Source organism: Argopecten irradians, chromosome 4 (genome assembly GCF_041381155.1).
Source record: "Argopecten irradians isolate NY chromosome 4, Ai_NY, whole genome shotgun sequence".
NCBI lineage: Eukaryota > Metazoa > Mollusca > Bivalvia > Pectinida > Pectinidae > Argopecten > Argopecten irradians.
In genome coordinates, this window is record NC_091137.1 from 31,493,305 (window position 1) to 31,514,501 (window position 21,197).

Sequence of the window (21,197 nt, forward strand, 5' to 3'; positions counted from 1 at the left end):
GGCCGAGTTTATGTGAATTTCTGGAGTTAACACGAGTGGCGCATGTTTCAACAAAAAGACGATAGTTTTAACTTGAGTTACATAATTTGAACTTTGAACTTTACCTGAGTTTAACCCAGCTCAGATCCAAGAACAGCAAAAACTATAGGGTCTATTAATACAATTTTACGTCATTCAACGCAACTGACAAGTTTGACATGAACTCAGCCATATATAATTATGACATTTGCTACAAAGAAAGATAACTCTTACCTGTGTCATCCTCAATCTCACAGCCATCTGTTCCATCCATGTTACTGCGGTGAGCGAACTCGACATTTCCAAGCTTCAGTACACTAGCCAGGAGTTGGTGTACAGCCTTGATTTCCCCTTCTCTAAACCCTATCACTTTCATACCATTCTGCAATACAGCAAACACATCTTCAATATTTTTCTCTTAGCCCCTCAATCCTTTCCCCTTCATATCCCAACCCCTAAAACTTGTCCTTTTAAACCATATCATTACCGCTAAAACCTATCACTTTCATTCCATTCTGAGATTTTGGAACTGGTTTGATAGATATTAAAATCAAATGTGCATTTTCGGTGTGTAAATCCTATTTCCATTGTCATAAATATCTGTTTAAATTTTAGAAATAAAGTTATGAGATAGGATAGCAGGTTTGGTGTGCATTTCTAAACATCATTTTATCAGTTATTACTGCATTACTTACAATAACCATGTGGTAATTATTTCTATCGTCGACAGTGTCCACAGCTACACATCCACTCTTGTTGAGAATAGCAAACTGGTTGGGGTCGGAGGTTAGCTTTAAACTAGCTGAAAATAGAAAAGTTGGTAAATTTCATAACATTTCATATAATTAGAAAACAAATTTCAGCATCTTAGATTTTGGAATGTCTGTTATTGTCATAAAAGTTGTCAATGTTCTAGTATTGATAATAATAAAAATGCACAAATAAAAACATGAAATTCATCAGATTGAAAGGTATGTAAAAATAATTGTATGCAATACTTAGAGCTTTTTCTGTATTTACATATTACAGGGTTATCTGGCCTTGTGAGTATGTATTGATGATGACGTTATATGTTTGAGTGTATAATGTATACTTTTTAAAGAAAATATCTCGAGTTTCGCTCACAAAAGATTGACATCACAATGGAGATCTACCCGTAAGGGAGGTAACTAGGTCATATGCAAAAATGGTATAGGTATTGATTGTAACGTCAATGACATCACCATAGAAACCTAACCATAAGGGAGGTAACTCTGCAATATGCAAAGACAAGATATCTTACCTAGCGTTCCTGGGTCAGCTCCCGTCAGTAGTTGGTAAAATATATGGAAATTTCTCTCCCCTTGACTTTGTCCAGCGACTCGGGACTGCAGAAACACAAGTAAAATGGGTTATCAAATGCATATCAAGTAAAAGAAAACCCCATTTTAATTAGAAACATGGCAAATTCTCTACAATAATGTTCAAGGTAAATTTTTTAGCATATTTGTATTATTATTTCTTCTTCATATAAATCTTCAAAGATTGAAGTTGCTGTATGTTCAATTAATGAGGTTGTTTGTTTATTTTCTTGTTCAATTAATGAGGATTTCTGCTGCAGAACACAATGAGGATTATGCTGCAGACACTTTAACTTAGATGTATGTATTTTATCTCAAAATGTATCATACTCACTTTTTCTAAAAGATCTGCAAACAAAGAAAAATAATACATTTTGTTATTACAGTGTTTCAATATGCTGATTTAAACAAGGAAAACAACATCTTGTTGACTTTTATTTTTAAGTTTACATTTGTGTTTTGTTTACATGTATTTCAAAACTACAATTTTGTTGACTTAAATCATATTTAGTCTGTTTAATTAGAATTTCATAATCTCAAGTGTATTTAAATATAAAGGTGTTGTATATCTTACAGTTTGTAATGACTCCACCAATCGGGTCCCCTTTGTAATCAAACTCAATATCCATGTACTTTCCCTGTCAAAAACCAAAACAAATTTCCATAAGCTTTATGCTCAGGTCCAGTAATTATACATATCTTAAAAAATTGTTCTGATAAATTTCTATCAACATAATAATACCCTCAACATAAAGAACAGATATCAAAAGGTCAATCATAAAAGCTATTGTCTTATAAATTATATAAAATACTTACAAAGCGGGAAGAGTTATCATTTTTGTTCGTTTTGGCATTTCCAAAGGCTGAAAACAAAGAAAAATGTGTAAATCAACAGTATTTGAACAATATAACTAGTAAAACAGGTGTGTCATGTTTTATCCTTCAACTACAAAATAGATAGAAAACCATTTATTCAATTTATAGTAGAAACTTCATAATAGTTTATATGGAAATGATATGGGACCTCAGTTCATAATAAGGGAGGTAATTAAACAAGGGAGATAACTCACCCTCCAGTACTGGGTTCGACTGCAGCAGCTGTTCCTTGACCTGGTCAATGTCACGACCTTTACCTGACACCTTAGCGATGTAATGCATGATCATCTTACTGGCCTCTGTAAAACACAGTTATCTCACCATGACAACTATAGTTAGAGGGAATTTCATCAAATGTTTAAAATACTTTTTGGTGAAGCAGTCTTCCAAATATATAAGATGAAGTATAAGCAGCCAGACAAAGGTTGTTTTTTTTTTCTTTTACTTGTTAACATCAACAAGTAAAATTTTATTTCCCAACCACAACACCAATTATATTAGAATAATGAACTTCAAATCAAAATAATGACATAAATATAAAGTTAAGGAGAAAGCTAAGACAGCTAGAACATGGTTTTTTGAGGGACACAAACCAAATATGGTGTCCCTTTTTTTCCAGAAAATTAATCATTTACATTCATCTAAATAATAGCTTCCAAACAAGACTGTTAATTTATGACATTTTTTATACAAATGTTCATGATCTTCACTATAAGTTTCATGTTCAAATGTTTTTCAATGTCACACAAGGATGTAATTGGGGTATCTAGCTTATCTACACTGATGCATATACTGATAATATGTTTAAAACTTGTTCATGATCGTCACTATAATGTTTTTCAATGCCACACAAGGATGTAATTGGGGTATCTAGCTTATCTACACTGATGCATATACTGATAATATGTTTAAAATCCATTATCATTGTGACATAAGCCTATCACCAGACTAGCTTACCAGTTTTGCCAGCACCACTCTCCCCGGATATGATGATACATTGGTCAAGGTTCCGGTCCCGCATTGACCGATATGCATCATCTGATATGGCATATCTGTTTAAGATAAAAAAAAAATACAAATTGGTTAAAATAAAATCTTTCACAGAAAAGTCTTATTTCTACACCTAGCAAATGGTATTTATCTAAATAAACTAATGATACAGCACTGAACAGATTCTGTTTTCAAATGCATGAATGGATCAATTTCAATTCAAACAAAGGACAAAGTAAAACAGTAAAAATAAGATGAATAATATACATAATTTATATATATGTATAACATTATTTATTTTTGTAAGTAACCCTTCACTCACTCTTGAAGATAAACTGTATTTTACATAGAACACTTTCAAGTGGGTTACCTCCCTTTTATATATGGTCTTCATTGTCATATTGGAGTAGAATGTTTTTTTTAGTGTTTTGATAAAACAAACTCATCTGATATCTACTGAGCACCGGAAGTGCTCCTTCTGTTACGAACTATATTATCTTTAGGTACATACAATAACTACAATACCATGTAATTTTCACCATTTAAGGTTTTTCTAGATTGGATTTTCAAAGGAATGCCTCAATAATTAACTTTCTGTAGTCTGATGATTACAATTATACTGTTGAAATATATTAACTCTAGGCCACTAGGGTCAGTTACGACTTAAGAAGATAATTAGTTATCTTTATAAATAGGCTAATATGAGTGTAATTTGTAATGACAGAAGACCGCAATATTTAATAGATTATAATATACTGTACATAATCAGATGTATGACCTCACCTTACCCACATGTTACATCTAAACATAAATGTTTCCATGACAACATACATAGTATCATTTTCAAATACTTTCCAGTTGAGTCATACATGTATATAAATAAACAGAAATCAACAAAATTATACACTGATAATGTATAGATAACATGTTAACCTAATTCAAACTTCTGGAATTTCAAACATCTTAATGATCTTCATCACTGCCAACATGTCATATAACAGGTTAGAATTCAAACCGTAAAATGGTCATTTCCAAATGCTCCCTTGTATATCTTATTTTAGAAGTTCAACTTTAACTAATATTATATTTATATAAATTTTGAATTTAGTTTCAAATTTTATCCCTCCAGATTTGAAGAGTGTGTGAGGGTTAATGAGGACCTGGGGTTGACCCCTCTATCAAGCAGCCTCTCACAAGGAGCCATCTTTCACTTCATTCTCTGCATCATGATCATTCCATCACATTTAATTTGCTCCATTCATACATACTTCTTTAGTTTAGGAGATTTATAGTTCATATTCAGGTGAAGAAGATACGCTAGATATAGATGTTAATAATTTAGATCAACAATAAGTATACCAAGTACTGATTCAACGAAATTTGATGGGTATGAAATTGCTGAAGTTCTTTTTTTTTTTTTTTTCTGTACAGATAAACACATTTTCCTTTATTCAGAAATCTTTATTTAAGTGTAAATATAACCTTATAATATGTATTAGTGTTCTCCACCTAATTATGAAAGTGGGCCACAGCAGGAATAATATGATGTTATATCAGTAGGACAGGACAGACATGAATTATCACTTTATCCCCACTCCCCATGTCATGACGTGAACATAAAAACAAAAAAAACAAAAGCAATTTTGATAGAGAATATTGCATTATGAAAGGTCTCAATTTAATGTTGTGTACTTATCATGTCTAGAAATGACTAAAATAGCTTGCCTAAAAACAATAACCTGGTGGGCACTAAGCGGGCACTACGCCCAACACACAGTAAAACATGTATATAGAAGGTAAAGGGCCCTGTAGATCAGTCTTATAAGATATCAGTAGTACTAAACTATCACTTCACAAAGCCATAAAACTTCCTCACACTAAGGGATACTTTTTTTATTAAAATGTTTGCTGTCAAAGACATCAAGTTGTTCTTCTGTATCATTTACCAGTTATATTACCACCTGTCTATAACTACTACCTGTCTATAATACCACCTGTCTATACCTCTACCTACCACCTGTCTATACCCCCCTGTTATCTATAACCTGTCTATTACACGCTATAATTACCACTGTCTAACACTATCTATAACTACCACCTACCTGTCTATAACTACCATATACCACCTGTCTATACACTCCACCTGTCTAAACTACCACCTAATACACTGTAACTGTCTATACCTGCCACCTGTCTACTACCACTGCTATAACTACACCTGTCTATACCTACTATCTACTACATTCTACACCTGTCTATACCACCACCTGTCTATCGCTATAACCTGTCTATAACTACCACATGTCTATAACTACCATATGTCTATAACCACCTGTCTATACCTACCACCTGTCTACAACTACCACCTGTTATAATAACTACCACCTGTCTATAACTACCACCTGTCTATACTACCACCTGTCTATAACTATCACCTGTCTATAACCACCTGTCTATAACTACCACCTGTCTATAACTACCACCTGTCTATACCTACCTGTCTATACACTACCTACCCTGTCTATTACCACACCTGTCTCTATACTACCTATAACCTACCACCTGTCTATACACATGTCTATAACTACCCTATATCACCTGTCTAATACCACTGTCTATAACTACCACCTGTCTATAACTACCACCTGTCTATACCTACCACCTGTCTACACCTACCACCTGTCTATAACTACACTGTCTATAACTACACCTGTACCACCTGTCTATACCTACCACCTGTCTATACCTACCACCTGTCTATACCTACCACCTGTCTATACTACCACCTGTCATATACCACCTTCTATACACCTGTCTATACTACCACCTGTCTATACCTATCACTATACACCTGTCTATACCTACACCTGTCTTACTACTGCTATACCTTCACCTGTCTATATTACCACCTGTCTATAACTACCACCTGTCTATACCAACTCCCTGTCTATAACTACCACCTGTCTATAACTACCACCTGTCTATAACTACCACCCATCTATAACTACTACCTGTCTATAACTATATGAATACCTCCAACTGTCACTTGCACCAATCTACTTCAGTTCTACAACTTCTTTCATTGTAACCCTTTCGGTCACCTTCCATAACAATCCTTATTGCCTTTGAACAAGTAACCTATACATCTTCAGCTCAATTAAAACACTGTAGATAACTGTAATCATGTATGAGAGGAGTCCCAAACCCTTACAAATACACCAGGTCACACAAAAGTTATGTTGCTAGCATGACCTTTATGATATACTGTAAATCCAGGCCTACCAAGTTACTAAGGAATTCACAAATGAACTATATCAGATGTTTGAAACATTTTAACACACACTGTCCAACACTTACTGCTGAAAGATGAAAGATAAGAACAGTATTCACGGTCTTTTCCCAGCCTGACTCTAACTGGACATTAATTATATTTAACTGGTATCAGTACCATCATCCTTCAATTGTACAGACATACTGCTGATGTACCTGAAAACATTACTACTGTAAAATTTATCAGATAAAACCTCCCTAAATATATTTCTTTCCAATTAGCACTTGAGGGATTGAAAATATTACTAATGTACAATTTAACAGGTATATATATATATATATATTATAAATCTTCCCTAAAGATATTTTTTCCAATTAGCACTATAGGAATTACATGCAAAAGCTATAGGTTTTCAAAAGATAGAACTAAAACAAGAAAGCAGTAAAGCACAACATTATGTTTACAAGTAAAAACCAAAATATTACTTAATGATTTCGAAAAAAATTAGGAAATTAGGATAAAAGGTGTTGGAAGAGTTGGCTGAATCAAAGAATAAACTTCAATCAAAAGTGAACTGTTCTCCAGAATGTGATGATTATGTTCCAGATATAACTTTGGCAAAATCTTTTAGAATCTTATGACTTTTTAGAGAAACTACAAGATCAAAGATTGTTTGGGTATATTCCGTCATGATGAAATTTTAAAGCATAATGTTCTAACAAAATATTTAGAAAAAAGTCTGTTAGCCTAAATGCTGTTTTCTGCTGTTTATTTGAGAGTTTACACAGCTTAAGGCTAAACCCGAGACAGGACATCTGACCGTTGTATAACATCCCTTTTAAACAACACAAGTTACCTGGACCAAGGGCTCGCCCACCCTATATCAAACGGAAGGAAGGATGTGGATAAGCCCTCTGTCTAATATTGACACAGAAGCAATTACTTTTACATATCTTGTCTATACCCGTTACACAAAATGATGGAAGGCTGGTGTGCTTCAAACTGGCCTACATAGAAATAACTACTGCACATTATCGCAAAAATTTAATCACAAAACTTTTAGTGATTTCGTTGGATATCGCAAAAATTTAATCACAAAACTTTTAAGAAATGAATGAATATTATATATTTAATAGCAAAATCATGAAATTTCAAAAATGCTAAAATTTTATTTTCAGGTTCTCATTTTTTGTCCAAACTGCTAACATTTTGACCTGCGAAAATAACCAGCTGTACGGTAAGCATGATAATAACTTTTTCAAGAGTTGATGCTTCCAGTTTGTGACAGTATTTGGTAGGAAAAAAATATAAATTAGATGACTTGTGCCCTAAATGTATCAAGCTTCCCAAATTTGTTTGAGTTATCCTGACGAGTTGGTTGTATAATCCTACACACAGGGATGATAAAGGGACATCTAGTGCCATCAGATGGACATCAATCAGGAGGAATGTGGCCTGACCCATCTAAACAAATACCACAGCTACCAGACATGTAATCCCTCACTTATGGTATACCCTGATACAGGTAGAGGTGGACATATAGGTAACATTAAAAATTCTAATAACATTTACAGAAGAAAGGGTTTGCATTTACGTCATCCGTACCATAAATCATTTTAAACATATATAGGAAATGAATAGGAAGCACATCCATCTCCACCTTTATTGTTTTAAAGTCCACTCTATTCTGTCTACCAATTTTCGTGATTATAAACGATCGATAAGCATTACCCCTACTTCAATAGAGATCGATCGTATGTACACAGATGGTTACGTTGGTACATGAGCCTAACTTTTGGGTGCGGCTAATATAACGGTGCGTCTTATACGTGTACAAAACTTGAAAAAATCGTAAAAAAGGCCTCTGCGGCTTATACACAGGTGCGGTTTATTGTCCGGAAAATACGGTAGATCTGTACCAATTCAAAATCTACCACAATATCAAGGCAAAGTAGAGTAAGCATTCAGAGTATTGCTGAAGTAATGTTGGTCCCCTGACAGGCTATACTACAACTTTTCAAACATTACAGTACAATTATGAATTATAATAATAATTACCTTCTTTCATATTAAGATAAATGCCCTAGCTATCAATACCATACACCAACACTGGGCCAATATGGGAAAACAGAATCAATATTGTTGAATGGTCCAATTATGAGATAAACTTGGCCTGAATATCATGAATGCACAAATCGAATGCATCAGGTGGTATTCCGAACATTTCTAGATTCATCAATGTTGTGTAGAAAGTACCAGGTAAGATGAGGTGTTCCAATGGAGATCTTAATAGATTATCCTTGAAAGCATATATATGCTTCTTTAGGAAAAGCATATTGTTCATGTTAACTCTTTAGAATTTAATTTTCTAATTCTAAGTAAAAAAAAATCAAAAAAATCTGATGACTCCCCGTTTACTAATTGTCTATAGGGAAAGGCAAAATTAAATCATTGTGTCCATTTTTTTACCTGAGGTATAGATCACCTTGGTGTATATGCTAACTACTGATGGCTATGAAATTTTTTTCTAAAACAATACGGATAGAGACCACACACTAAACAAAAGTTTAGATATAACCCTTACAGTTATTAATGCTGTAAGCTTGAGATGGAATGTGTGATATGGTAATATATGTTCTGTGGTAATCCTGGATAGATGTATTTGTGTAGTGACCTTTGAACAATAAGAAGAGGATATATCCCACTATCTCTAATATGTTTTGTTTACAGACACATGACTGTGTCCATCACATGAGGTTTCCCTAGATCCTCTTTCATTTCTACATTTTATCACACAGCAGGGTCTGTTGCTCTGACAGTTAATTTCTGAAGGTATACATTATTACTAAACTCATAGTGATAGCCTAGTTTCTTACCAGACATCTTTGATAGATATAAGAGAATACTTGAGAGAAAACAAAGATCATTTTATACTGTATAAAACTAATTCTATCATAAGAAATTATGATTTAAAGAGGCAGTCATCATAATATATCTACAAATAGTAACATTCATTTGCTTTTATACATATTTTAGACATATTTAAACATGACCTGATTTTGATACCAGCACTTCCCCATTATATAGCTGTTATATCCTATTTCTTGGTAGCAACATGCCTGCCAACTTACTACAGTATGTACTGTAAACCACTTTATTTTTGTGAGACACAAATTTTCTTGCAATATCTCGAGAGAGCGTGAGCGAAAATTCAAATGTTTCACGAATAATTGTATAAACTTATATATGAATACATGATCTGTAAGTACCGGGGTAAGATCCCTCTGGGCTGCCATGGCTGAGCGTGGTTAAGGTGTCTGACATTCTATATCTTTACTTCTCTACTTTTGAGTTGCCATAATCAACTTCAGGGACAATAAAATCTATAGATGTACTGTTCACAATATAATATTGTTGTTATTAATATATCATTTCGTATACATGACTCATACCAATATTTTTATTTTTACATAAAATGTGTCAAAAGTTATCACACTATAAACATCTGCAACTCTTCTGTTATCCTTCCTTCCACATAACAAAAGCCCATCCAAACGAGGAACAATGCTCACTTGTAGTGGTGAGGCCCACTCGTTGTCCTTGACACATAGTGGTCACATTAACAAATAAGGCTGAGACCGTACTTATAATTACTTCTGTACTAAATAACACTTGTCGGGATTAATTTCTACTTCTTCAAGTGTAGATATAAATTTCAAAAATACAGGTTGCACATGTCTATGTCTATAAAGACCTTCCAATGGACAAATGAAAATGGTCTTTATAGCCAGGTGGAGCTAAAATAAATAATTTGGGACCCTCGAAAAGCTTTGCTTTGCCTCATTAGTGAAAAAGAAAAGTCTGTCTTAGGGCATGTGTGGAAAAGAAAACCCAACAAAACTTTGTCTTGGCCTCATGTGTGGAAAAGAAAACCCAACAAATCTCTGTGTTGGCCTCATGTGTGGGAAAGAAAACCCAACAATCTCTGTCTTGGCCTCATGTGTTGGAAAGAAAACCCAACAAAACCCTGTCTTGGCCTCATGTGTGAGAAAGAAAAACTCTGTCTTGGTCTCATGCGTGGGAAAGAAAAACTTTGTCTTGTCCTCATATGTGCAAAAGAAAACCCAACAAAACTCTGTCTTGGCCTTGTGTGTGGTAAAGAAAACCCAAGAAAACTGTTGTGTTGGCCTGGGGTAGGTTGATATATAAGAAGAGTCTATCCTTATCAGGAGCTGCAGACCACTACATTTCCTCTGGAGACTAATGAGAGGTGACAGACAAATTAACTAACTCCCATAGATCTACCACCTGATGGTTCTGAGGAGATCAGGGAACTTCAGTGGCTGATTAAAAGGAATACCATTAATGTGGTCTACTCCATATCTCACTCTCTAACTATTGATTTCTATTAGATTTTGAATGTTTTATTTCGTTTGATGTTAATTAATAATTATTACAAATGGTATCAAATCACATGCGCAATCACTGAAAATACTTAAAACTTCAAAATTGTTATGTAATAATTTCTAGATAACTTTCAGCAATCATAAATCTGAAGATACCATTTTTCTCTCTCCAAAAACTGAAAATGAAGCCTTTGATCTGAAAAGTAATATTTTGTGCTTGGTTACATCCATGTTATAAACAAATTAGAAATGATGCAGAAGAGAATGATCAGAAAGATGAGTCACCTTGTAACCATAGCAACAGAAAACAAATGTTAGAAGGATTCTGTAACTGCAGTTATTACTATACATTCTAGCTCAAGCTTGAAAAAAACCGTTTAAAAGGGGAGAACAAATAAACACTGCCCATCTGTACTAGAATTATCTAGCACTAAGACAAACACTGTCCCTTTCCTTGGTGTTAGCAGTAAACCATAGATAGGCTATGTTTCGAGGGACTATAAATATCAACAAAAGGCTCTTGAGTGAGAGGGAAACCATTACAGAATTCTCCAGGCCCCTCCAACCCACTGCCTGTTACTACAACCTCCGCAACAGGAAGTTACACAGATCAAAGTAGAGAGATAATTATGTAAACCCTGTTTTCCTACACCTCTGTCTGTTTATAAAATTGTTGCTATATTTAGGAGGCACATCTGTTCTGCTATTTTGGTACTGCATTTATCCTAAAAATACATCAATTAATAGAAACACTGTCACTGTCATAATATGCAGCATGTATGTACTGCCCTGAAGTATTACAGTAGTTATTTTTCCCCAACCATTGAGAAATTGAAGAAGTTAATAAGAGTTAATAAATAATATTATTTGACTATGACTGACTTGAGCTCTAAAAACTGAGAAAACTTGAGTGCTCAGTGAAAAGTGAAAGTTATGAAATAAGATCAGGCAGTTGACTTAATTGAAAGCTGTCCAACTCCTAAGCAACACCCCCAAACCCATCCCCACAAAAACTATCTTTTTAATCTTTCAGTTAGTTGACAATCATCAAGCAGAAAAAGGTATCTTCTTGTATTTTAATAAGTTCCAAAAGATAAATGTTAAGGACAACATCTTTTTCAACTTCTTATCAGTGTATTATACGTATGATGACAATCTATCAATAAAAAAGGTATATCTACTTGTATCTCTCATTTACAATTATGTGGTCAGATCACCATTAAAACAATAATAACTTTCTTCAGCATCCTTCAAAACATCACAGAAGTCTTTAAACTAGAAATCAACACAATCCATGAACAGCTGTTATGAAAATGTTACAGTCTCCACCCATGTTGACAGCAATGACTTTAATGTGAATTACCAAATGGCCCAACTGCACACTGTGGAATCCTGACTAATCTGATCTAAATTTCAACAAGATTCATATAACTTCTCTAAATGATATGTAGCTACAATTAAGATGTAAAAAACGGCCGAAATTTCATTCTTTATAGCGTAACAGCTGTTCAGTATCAAATATCAACATCTTTCTGACTGAAGGTCATATTAGTTCCTTTGTTTATGAACACATAATAATCATGAATGTCACACTGGAGCTTTAAAACTTTACATAACATTCTGTGTGGGAATCATTTTTCGGTAGTAGAGGAGTGGGGAATGAGATATCTAAACAACATTATATAAGGTCACAAAGATAAACAGCTGCAAGGGTGTTTAACAGGGACCTCCATCATCACTATCTCTGTTAAAAAAAAAGAAAATATTCACCACTATCTCTCTTTATAAATTAATACATGTAACTTAATTTAGGCTTTGATAACTTTATCTATATTTTAATATAAGTTCCAAAAGATAAATGTTCAGGACTGCATCTTTTTCAATTTCTTGTCACCAAATTGAGCTCGAAGTATGATAACAATCTATCAATGAAAATTATCACTTTTAGAATTCTAATAATGTGTACCCAGTTATTTTCAAGAGAAATATATTTCATCAATTTTCACTAAAACATGTGATCTTCATCAAGCTTTCAGATTGGCTGGATTTTTCCACAGAAATTCTTGACGTCATGATTACTGATTCTTGATCCACATCATTAGTACAGATTTTTAATTGACTTTTCTTGTCTCAATAAGACAGATTTATTCAACAGTAGTTTAAAATAAGTTTGCACTTCAAAAACTTGGACAGATGTTATTTTAGATGGATGTTAACAATCACCACCAATAATACATAATCTAAGACCACCAAATCAATTTTGGTATCAAGACAAGTTACAATTGATCCTGACTATAAAGACCACCCAAAGGACAATGGAAATATGGTCTTTATTGCAAGGTAGCCTTTATACACAAGTTGAATTGAAACTGGTAATTTGGGACCTTGGAAAAGTGGGTTTATTTAGCAGGTGGTCTTTATACAGAGGTACATAGTCACTAAGACTAGCTTTACTGTTAGATGTATTAATGTTTTACTAAATCTTGGAGAAAATTATTTCTGGCTAAGCTTATACAAAACAAAGCTCACCCACACTTTGGATGCTTATTTCATTTTGGAATAAAAAATCTGTTTTAGCAAATGAAGACCTGATTAACTGGTCTATGCATGTATGCTGACACAAATGCACAAGATAGATTTACACATTTGCTGCATGTTTTGCCTGGCTAGAGGATTCTTACATGTGTGGTGGAAGTTCATAAATGTTGCGGCATCTGTACTCTTCAATCACGCTGTCGGTATAGAGGGCCAACTTCCTGTAGGGGTTGACGGACACCACCACATTACCGATGTAAGTCTGCAGAAAGTAGATAAAGATAAATTATATTGGAAACAAAACGATCTAGTGCATACGACTTGAGTAGAACTATTTTTGAATGGACTTTAATGATTGGTTGTCTCTAGTAGTGCCAAATACATCTATACCTAAACAATAATAGAACTATCACTAAAACAGACCAGGGTTTGAAATTTTCTCATTATGCATAAATATTGAAGCAGCTTTCAATTTGAGTTTTTTTGAGATTTGTTAATTTTTTTATAACATTTCTTTCATTTTAAATTATCTTATAAATGGTTATAATACATTGAATTATACTTTATTCATGAACAGTGAATGACAACTCATATTTTTAAACATCAAACTATATATCCTCCCTAACCTGAGCTACTCTATTAAGAGTCTCTATTAAGAGACCGCTTTTCATTTCCCTTGAGTGGTTGCTTAAGACAGATTCGACTGTATTAGCATTACAAAATTACATTAATTACCTCCAAGTGGTTTTGAAAACAGAAAACCTTGTTCTAAGTTGCTTGGACCATTTGTAAAATTATTCAAGTGCTCAATTTAGTGCACTGGAATTTATAACGAAAATTTGATTGAAACCCTAAAACTGTCAACTTCAAGTTATACCAGTTTTAATTAACATGGTTCAATTATAAGTTTTTTAAATGAGTAAACAGGAAAACTGAACATAAAATGCCAGTGATTCATTTGGTATTTCATCATATCAAAGTCAGGTCGTGTCAGGTCCCATGTCAGGTCGTGTCAGAGGTTGTGTCAGGTCATGTCAGACTGGCACACAATCAACATCAATCGTCTTTGAATCAGATTCCTGAAAGAAAACTTCAAAAAAATGAATTCTTTATGTATGAAAATAAAAGGGTTGATTTGCTGATTGCAAGGCTGAGGCAATGATATTGTATTTGGAAACCTAAATGAAAATTCCAAATCAATTGCTTATGAAACTCTCAGACAGTGATGGTTCAGGTTTTTGAATGGATTCTTATAGTTGTTTCAACTCAAGATCATTTAAATTACATCTGCATTAATTGGATACTAAATCCTCAATTCAATTAACTTCTTTCTTGGGTGTTTATAAGATTGCATCACAATGCTGGTATTAGCTGATTAATAACTGTTTTCCTTTCAAAATCTGAACTACTGTTGAACAACTATTGACATTTATCTTGTCACAGCGTCAATTCTATGATCATTGTACTTCACTTCTCTAATATCAATCTCTTCATTGATAAATAATAGTTTAAAGCAATTTAATTCCATAGCATCATCAAGACTTGTCATGATTTTGGTTGTTTGGATGATACTTAAACTCAAGATATCAATGAAGGTCATCCATTGACAAAGCAATTTGTGACCTGAAGATAAAATCTCGTAAGAAATTATCAAAACCTTGTATATTTTTTTTCAGTTCTCTTGAAAATTGGCAGCTTTTAATTTCAAATAAAGCATGTCAGACAATAAATATGCTAAACCTTTAATAGGTGGATCAAATTGGTCTCAAACAAAACATACCTAACTGAAATATGGTTGGTTTTTATTTTTCATTTTTAGATTTGCCTTATTGAAATTATTTCTAAACTTACATATATCTGATCATGACCAAAGCGTTGTTTGATGTTTTCGATGAAAGCCTCTTCTGTGAGTGGATCTAGCAGGACTGCATCACTAACACCAACGTTGTTCTCAAAGATTGAAAGCGTCACCTGGTGGAGCGCCATGGCGACAGGCTAGTCACAACTGGAAAAAAATGTCAACAGGATATTAATGTATAGTAACATCAATAACTACAAATACGAGTGCACAGAGGAACCAAATACATCTTTTATTATCTTTATATGATTTGAATGTTTTCCTCAGATGTTTTCTGGAATTATTTCAGCATTGGGTTATAGTGGTAAAATTGATATCGACAATGCCATCTTCCCCCCCTATTTCTTTTCGACCACAATTCTTCAGCAAAAGCAAATATTGAAGCATTAACAACATACAGAGGTTTTGAGATCCCAAAACAATGTGGGTAAAGTACAATTTACTGTCGATTACCATCTTCTGGTGATCATAACATCACAAAATTAATGTAAAGACGGTGTCAAAATCACTGAAAGGTGGGACTAATCAACCACGGGCGGTAAATTGTACTTTACTGACGCCGTATTGGAATTTCGAAACTGTCGTAAAGCAGACAGTTAGTAGGTATACAAGTTAACTATTCCACATAGTACAGTTTTTGTTTTGTAACCACCTTGATATTTTCTGTTTAATGTGGCAGTTATACGCCTGTCGACTTCCACATTAAATGACATGTTTACTATCCAACAACATCATACATATGCACAAAAAACATGTGATAAATTTTTCTCATGGCAAATAACATGCCACGATTTTCACCTCAAAATAGTTTCTCATGGATTTGCCTGTGAAGCTTCTGAAGCAAAACACTCTCCTTGAATTGGAAGAAATCCTATGCAAATCTGCCAGTATTAAGCCTGAGAAATGGACAAATATCCCTGGACAAACAGCTACCCTATGTAGCGGGTTTTTTTCAACATGATTTTACTCAATTGCAATGTCAAACTAGCTGCTAAGTGGAAAAGTTTGAACTAATAGAAAATATAAATTGTTTCAAGGGAAAGAAACATTTTAATCTCGAGAATGTAGCTTTTTCCTTATCAATATCTGCTTTGGCTCACTAAGCTACCGGTATACTTCCTTATGGAAAGTAAACATTTTATCTAAACAACCAACTTGAATTAATTCATTCACCCCTGAAGACAAATTTAGACTCTTCAGATATGAAAGACTAGACCAGTCCATTATGAAATTTCAGGGGTGAATGAGTCAATCTCTATAACATGTACTTCTTCCTAGTTGGTCCTTATCTGTGAACTATTACAATCATCTCCTTGTCTTCCAACTCAATCCAACTATATGATTAACCTGTCAAACATCAGATCCAGATCATATAGCTCTGTAGTGTTGTAGACATATTGAGGAATTCCAGGTCAGTAAACTTAGAGATCTTCTTGGTCTAATGTCATTGATGTGTCCATACTGATATATTGATATATTTGTAAAAAGAACAGGTCTAATTATCACTTGCACATAGTGTTTCAGAGGGATTGTTTCGTTAGTTGTTAATTAGATATTAATTTAATATCCTATTAACAGCCAGGGTCATTAAGGCAAATCTTCTGTATATGTTAGGTGTTTTACATGTGTGAAGTGTGTGTATGTTTTGGGAGACTGCAGTATATTCATGTTGTGTCTCCTTGTGATAGTTGAACTCTTTTAACAGTGCTATCTCACTGAAAAATGCAACCAATGACACCAAACAAACTCACATGACACCAGTCACATTATACTGATAAGGGGCAAATCAGTCATCCCATTCCCTTAATGCTGAGTGTCAAGCAGGAGCAGAAACTCCCACTTTTATAGACTCTGGTGTGTCTGCATCAGGGGACAGCACTCATGCAAAGACTTCTTAGCAGAGGCAAGCCTTCATTTCATGGTCAAAAGTATGGCGATGTCAAGGAGAGATATTAGCAAGAAGAAAGTCAGTTAGGAAGAATAGAAATCAAAAGGTAAGATACCAATTCAGTCACCTTTTACAATCATGCAATGAGGGGCAGCAGGCACAATTCTAACACCCAACTAACAAGGAAGGTTTCAGTGAGGTCTTCAGCCAAATATTGTTAAACATAGTCATTGCCAATCAGCTGTCAGAAGTTGCCGGATACTTCTTTAAGTTGGCTCAGTCTATTTGAAGCGGTAATAGTTTACTATGTCACAGACCTCAGGATCTGATTCTTAGTCAAGACACTTTATAGGAATGTGTATTTTCTTTGATGTTCCACATATTAATAATAAAACTAACAAATTACATCAGTTATTATTTCTCTGTTGTATATAGGTATCACACGATTGTTACCAATTTTATCAATAACTTAAACATGGCCCGAAGGAATCAAACACCAGACCTCTGTCTTACTTAAGTACTGTACTCAGAACTTCTCTTTAGCCAAATAGTTTATTGTGGTATTCACCACGGCTATATACTTCCTCTCCAGGAAAGAACTCACCCTCATGTCTTAAGAGATCTCTTGAGCATTATTCACAAATCCTTCCATGGGTACAAATGTAACAGTATATTATTTTAAATAACCCATAAAGGATCTAACCCAGGACCTTTATCCATATCTTAAAGCATTTGATAGAAAATAATACTCAAATTAAATTGCAATTCAAAACATTTGTCAAAAAGTTTATCTTTTCAAAAAGCTTTTGATTCGTACTAGTTTTAGGTGGTGTTAGATATAACCCTTTAAACTGTTGATAATGTAATAACAGGGCTTTAGTTATCAAGGAAAAATACTGCAGAACAATTTTGGCAGAAAATCTTGAAAGTTTTCCACGAAACATCTTACCTCTTGAAATAGTCAGTGTTATCAGCAGATATCAGTGATTCCAGAGCACAAGCTGTACTTTTTAATTATATATACAAGGAGGATACCTACACAATGGTAGCCTTTGTGAGGTCAGGTGTTATCGTCTAGGTTATAAATCCATAACGCCTGACAAGCATTTCAACAAAACACGCACAGGAGATATATACATTTGGAACACTTCAGGAAAACTTCACATTAAAATACAGTTTTTCGAACACCAATTGAAGAAAGTCAAAAATAAACTTTCCAAAACTATATGCTGGTTCTTGAAGCAATCAAAACTAGAACACTGACACGTGAAAGGGCCCGCTATGTGTTGACGTGCCAAGATGACTGATTTGCAGCTTTTTGATTCTAATCATATCATGTAGCCATATTGACTTTAATATATATTAAGCAATGAATATTTTATTTATTATGTCATAACAAATTGTTAATAAGTCCAAAAATGGAAAATGTGTCCACAACCTTGATGCAGTGACCCCATGACTTACCTTTGGTCAGTCAAAACTTTGTGAGTTGACTTCTTGTTTAATTCTGAACAACTCTGCTTCATGAGAAAATAATTTTTTAAATTTGACTTGACCTTTGACTTAGTAACCTTGGCCCATGACCTTACCTTTGGACAGTCAACTCCTTGTTAATTCTGAACAACTTTGCATATAATGTTATAACAAAATGTTTATCAGTTAAGAGCAACAACATTGTGATTTTTTTAAATGTTAAAATCCAAGATGGCCGATTTTTTAATTTAATTTCAGCCTGAAAAATTACCAAGCAGATCTAGGATGGATGGGGAATCATCATGTAAAATATGGGAAAATACTCCACTCCCTTCCATCATTAATGTGCAAAAGAAAAAAAAAACGGACAGACGGACGGACGGACAGACGGACGGACAACCTGATTACTATAGGGCACCCGCATCTCGATGCGGGACCCTAATTAGTTTCGGAATATAATCAGTCATAGATTTTAAACAGCTGAGTAATGATAATTTGCTGGTCCAGGTCTTATATATGAATTCTGTTCTAGAACACGAGTTTCAAACAATCATAATGATATGATTATATTGCTTCTTCTTTGAACTTGGTAAGAATCTGATTATGAAAATGTGTCTGAAAGTTGTAACAGAATAAAGGTTGGTGTGTGCTAGCTTTGTCACATGCATACCATATCGGATATAAAATTCCTAGTCTACAGCTAATGTACCTAATTGCCAATAGATACTGCACAATATTTGGTTACCATGGTTTTCTTGCAAAGTCTATATTATATTTGGAATATAAGCATGGTATTTCTTATTTCAATACTGCTCCCAACTTCATTGCAGTACTGATTAAGCTCACTGATAAGGGCAGAAAGGTCTATCAGAAAATGCATGGTAGTGTAACGGTATAATACAGAATCTGTTTTTCATCCATCTCAGATTTATGAAAAAGATCCTGTCCGAATAAATTAAAATCATCCAAAGGTACAAAAATCTATGTGTATTCAAATGCAGATTTAGAAAGGACCGACTGGATGAAGGTAAATAATTTGCAGCAGTATAAATATCAGTAAACCCCCTCCCCAACCCCCTCCTTTTTAAGCTTCCCCCCCCCCCCCCCCCCCCCCATTATTTAATCTGAATGCTAAACATGCATATACCTTTTGATTTCTATTGATACATATATCTACCCAGGTTGAAGAGACTACATGTCTAAGGGCAGCAGTTACAAAAGCTTCTCCAATATCGACCAGGTGGAGGTTAATAAGTCTCCAATGTGTGATATTAACCTGATTTGTCACCCTATCCTACCACCTTAATTACCCAGCACACAGATAATTAAGATACCAGAAACATCGTAAACAAACAGTATTATAACAGATATCAACACCTCATCAGCATGCTTTATTGTTTTATAATACCCAGTTACTGCCCAAATATGGATCTGACAGGATAGGTCATTATGCCCCACAGCTATAGGCTGGTTACAGGATAATAATACAAACTTTTATTGGGTACTTGCTTGTCTGGTAAATCATTAAATGCTTTCTAGCTCCTTTTGATTTTTTCCCTGTGATCATTGGTTTATTGCAAATGAAATATGACCTGATTAACAGAATCAGGAATAACAACCAGTCTCATATACACATACAACACTGTATCTCACATCATATTGTCTGTCCAAATACAGTAACAGATAAAGGAGTAGATATGATAGGACCAGTATTTGGCCTTAATTTTTCAGACCAAAAAAAATTAACTCTGATCCCCATCAATTTCATATCAATAAATACTCTCATACTTGCCATTCATCAAAACATAATTTTTTATAACCATGTACACGATGTGTCCCACCTATGACGTCATCAAATTGATGATTTTCCTCTTTTCGCCAAATTTTGCTAGAAATTCATCATCTTTAGGTTAGAAAATGCTTGAAATGGATTTGGCTGCCACCTTGGAGCAACTTTACATTTTGCATGGATATGCGTAAATACACGAGACACAACGTGTGAAAATCTCTTTCTGCTCCACGAAGGCGGCCACATTCATCTTTAGAGAAAACCACTCAAAAAGTATGATTTTTCAAGGATTTTTGTGAAAAATGGCGGGAAACTGCATGTTGATGACGTCATAGTGAACATAATTGGCACATGTGGGATATTTTCGAGATGTAATGTGTTAGCAAATGTATTCAGCTGTTATATGGCAAAATATGTTGTTCTTTACTGGAGAATTAATTTTGAGGCCATATTCGAGTCTTAACGTACCTTCTCCTTTGTTTTTTTCACTTACGTCTACATAGAAATGTCACCACAAATAGTCTCCATCAAATCTCGCTTTATTTTAATTTAAGACCATGGCCATGCGGCCCCAGCAGTTTCATCAATATCCCTTAACTTAAACCGATGGAATTTCCATACCTTTAAAACATTCTAGGAATGTTTCTAGAAGTAAGAGAATACTCCTGAACTTGCAGCATGCTATCCAGAAAAAAATATCCTGCACATTCACATTTGTCAAGCAACAGCACAGATCAGAACATTTCTCCAAGC

General features: G+C 34.2%; 1 protein-coding gene across 4 annotated transcripts in view; it reads right to left on the reverse strand.

Annotated features, from left to right (window-relative positions):
- The window catches only part of LOC138321291 (unconventional myosin-Ia-like), a 65,049-nt gene that overhangs the window by 22,180 nt on the left and 21,672 nt on the right, over positions 1-21,197 (reverse strand). For 3 of the 4 annotated variants that reach the window (XM_069264864.1, XM_069264863.1, XM_069264862.1), the window contains exons 1-4: positions 1,693-1,746; positions 1,301-1,385; positions 714-820; positions 253-400 (exon numbers count right to left, since the gene is read on the reverse strand). In XM_069264864.1, coding sequence (XP_069120965.1) covers positions 253-400; positions 714-820; positions 1,301-1,385; positions 1,693-1,731 — 379 coding nt within the window. In that variant the 5' untranslated portion in view covers positions 1,732-1,746. Of the gene's footprint in view, positions 1-252; positions 401-713; positions 821-1,300; positions 1,386-1,692; positions 1,747-1,932; positions 1,997-2,174; positions 2,222-2,428; positions 2,534-3,191; positions 3,287-13,582; positions 13,699-15,287; positions 15,442-21,197 lie in introns of those variants that run through there. The other variant, XM_069264865.1, reaches the window with a different exon arrangement.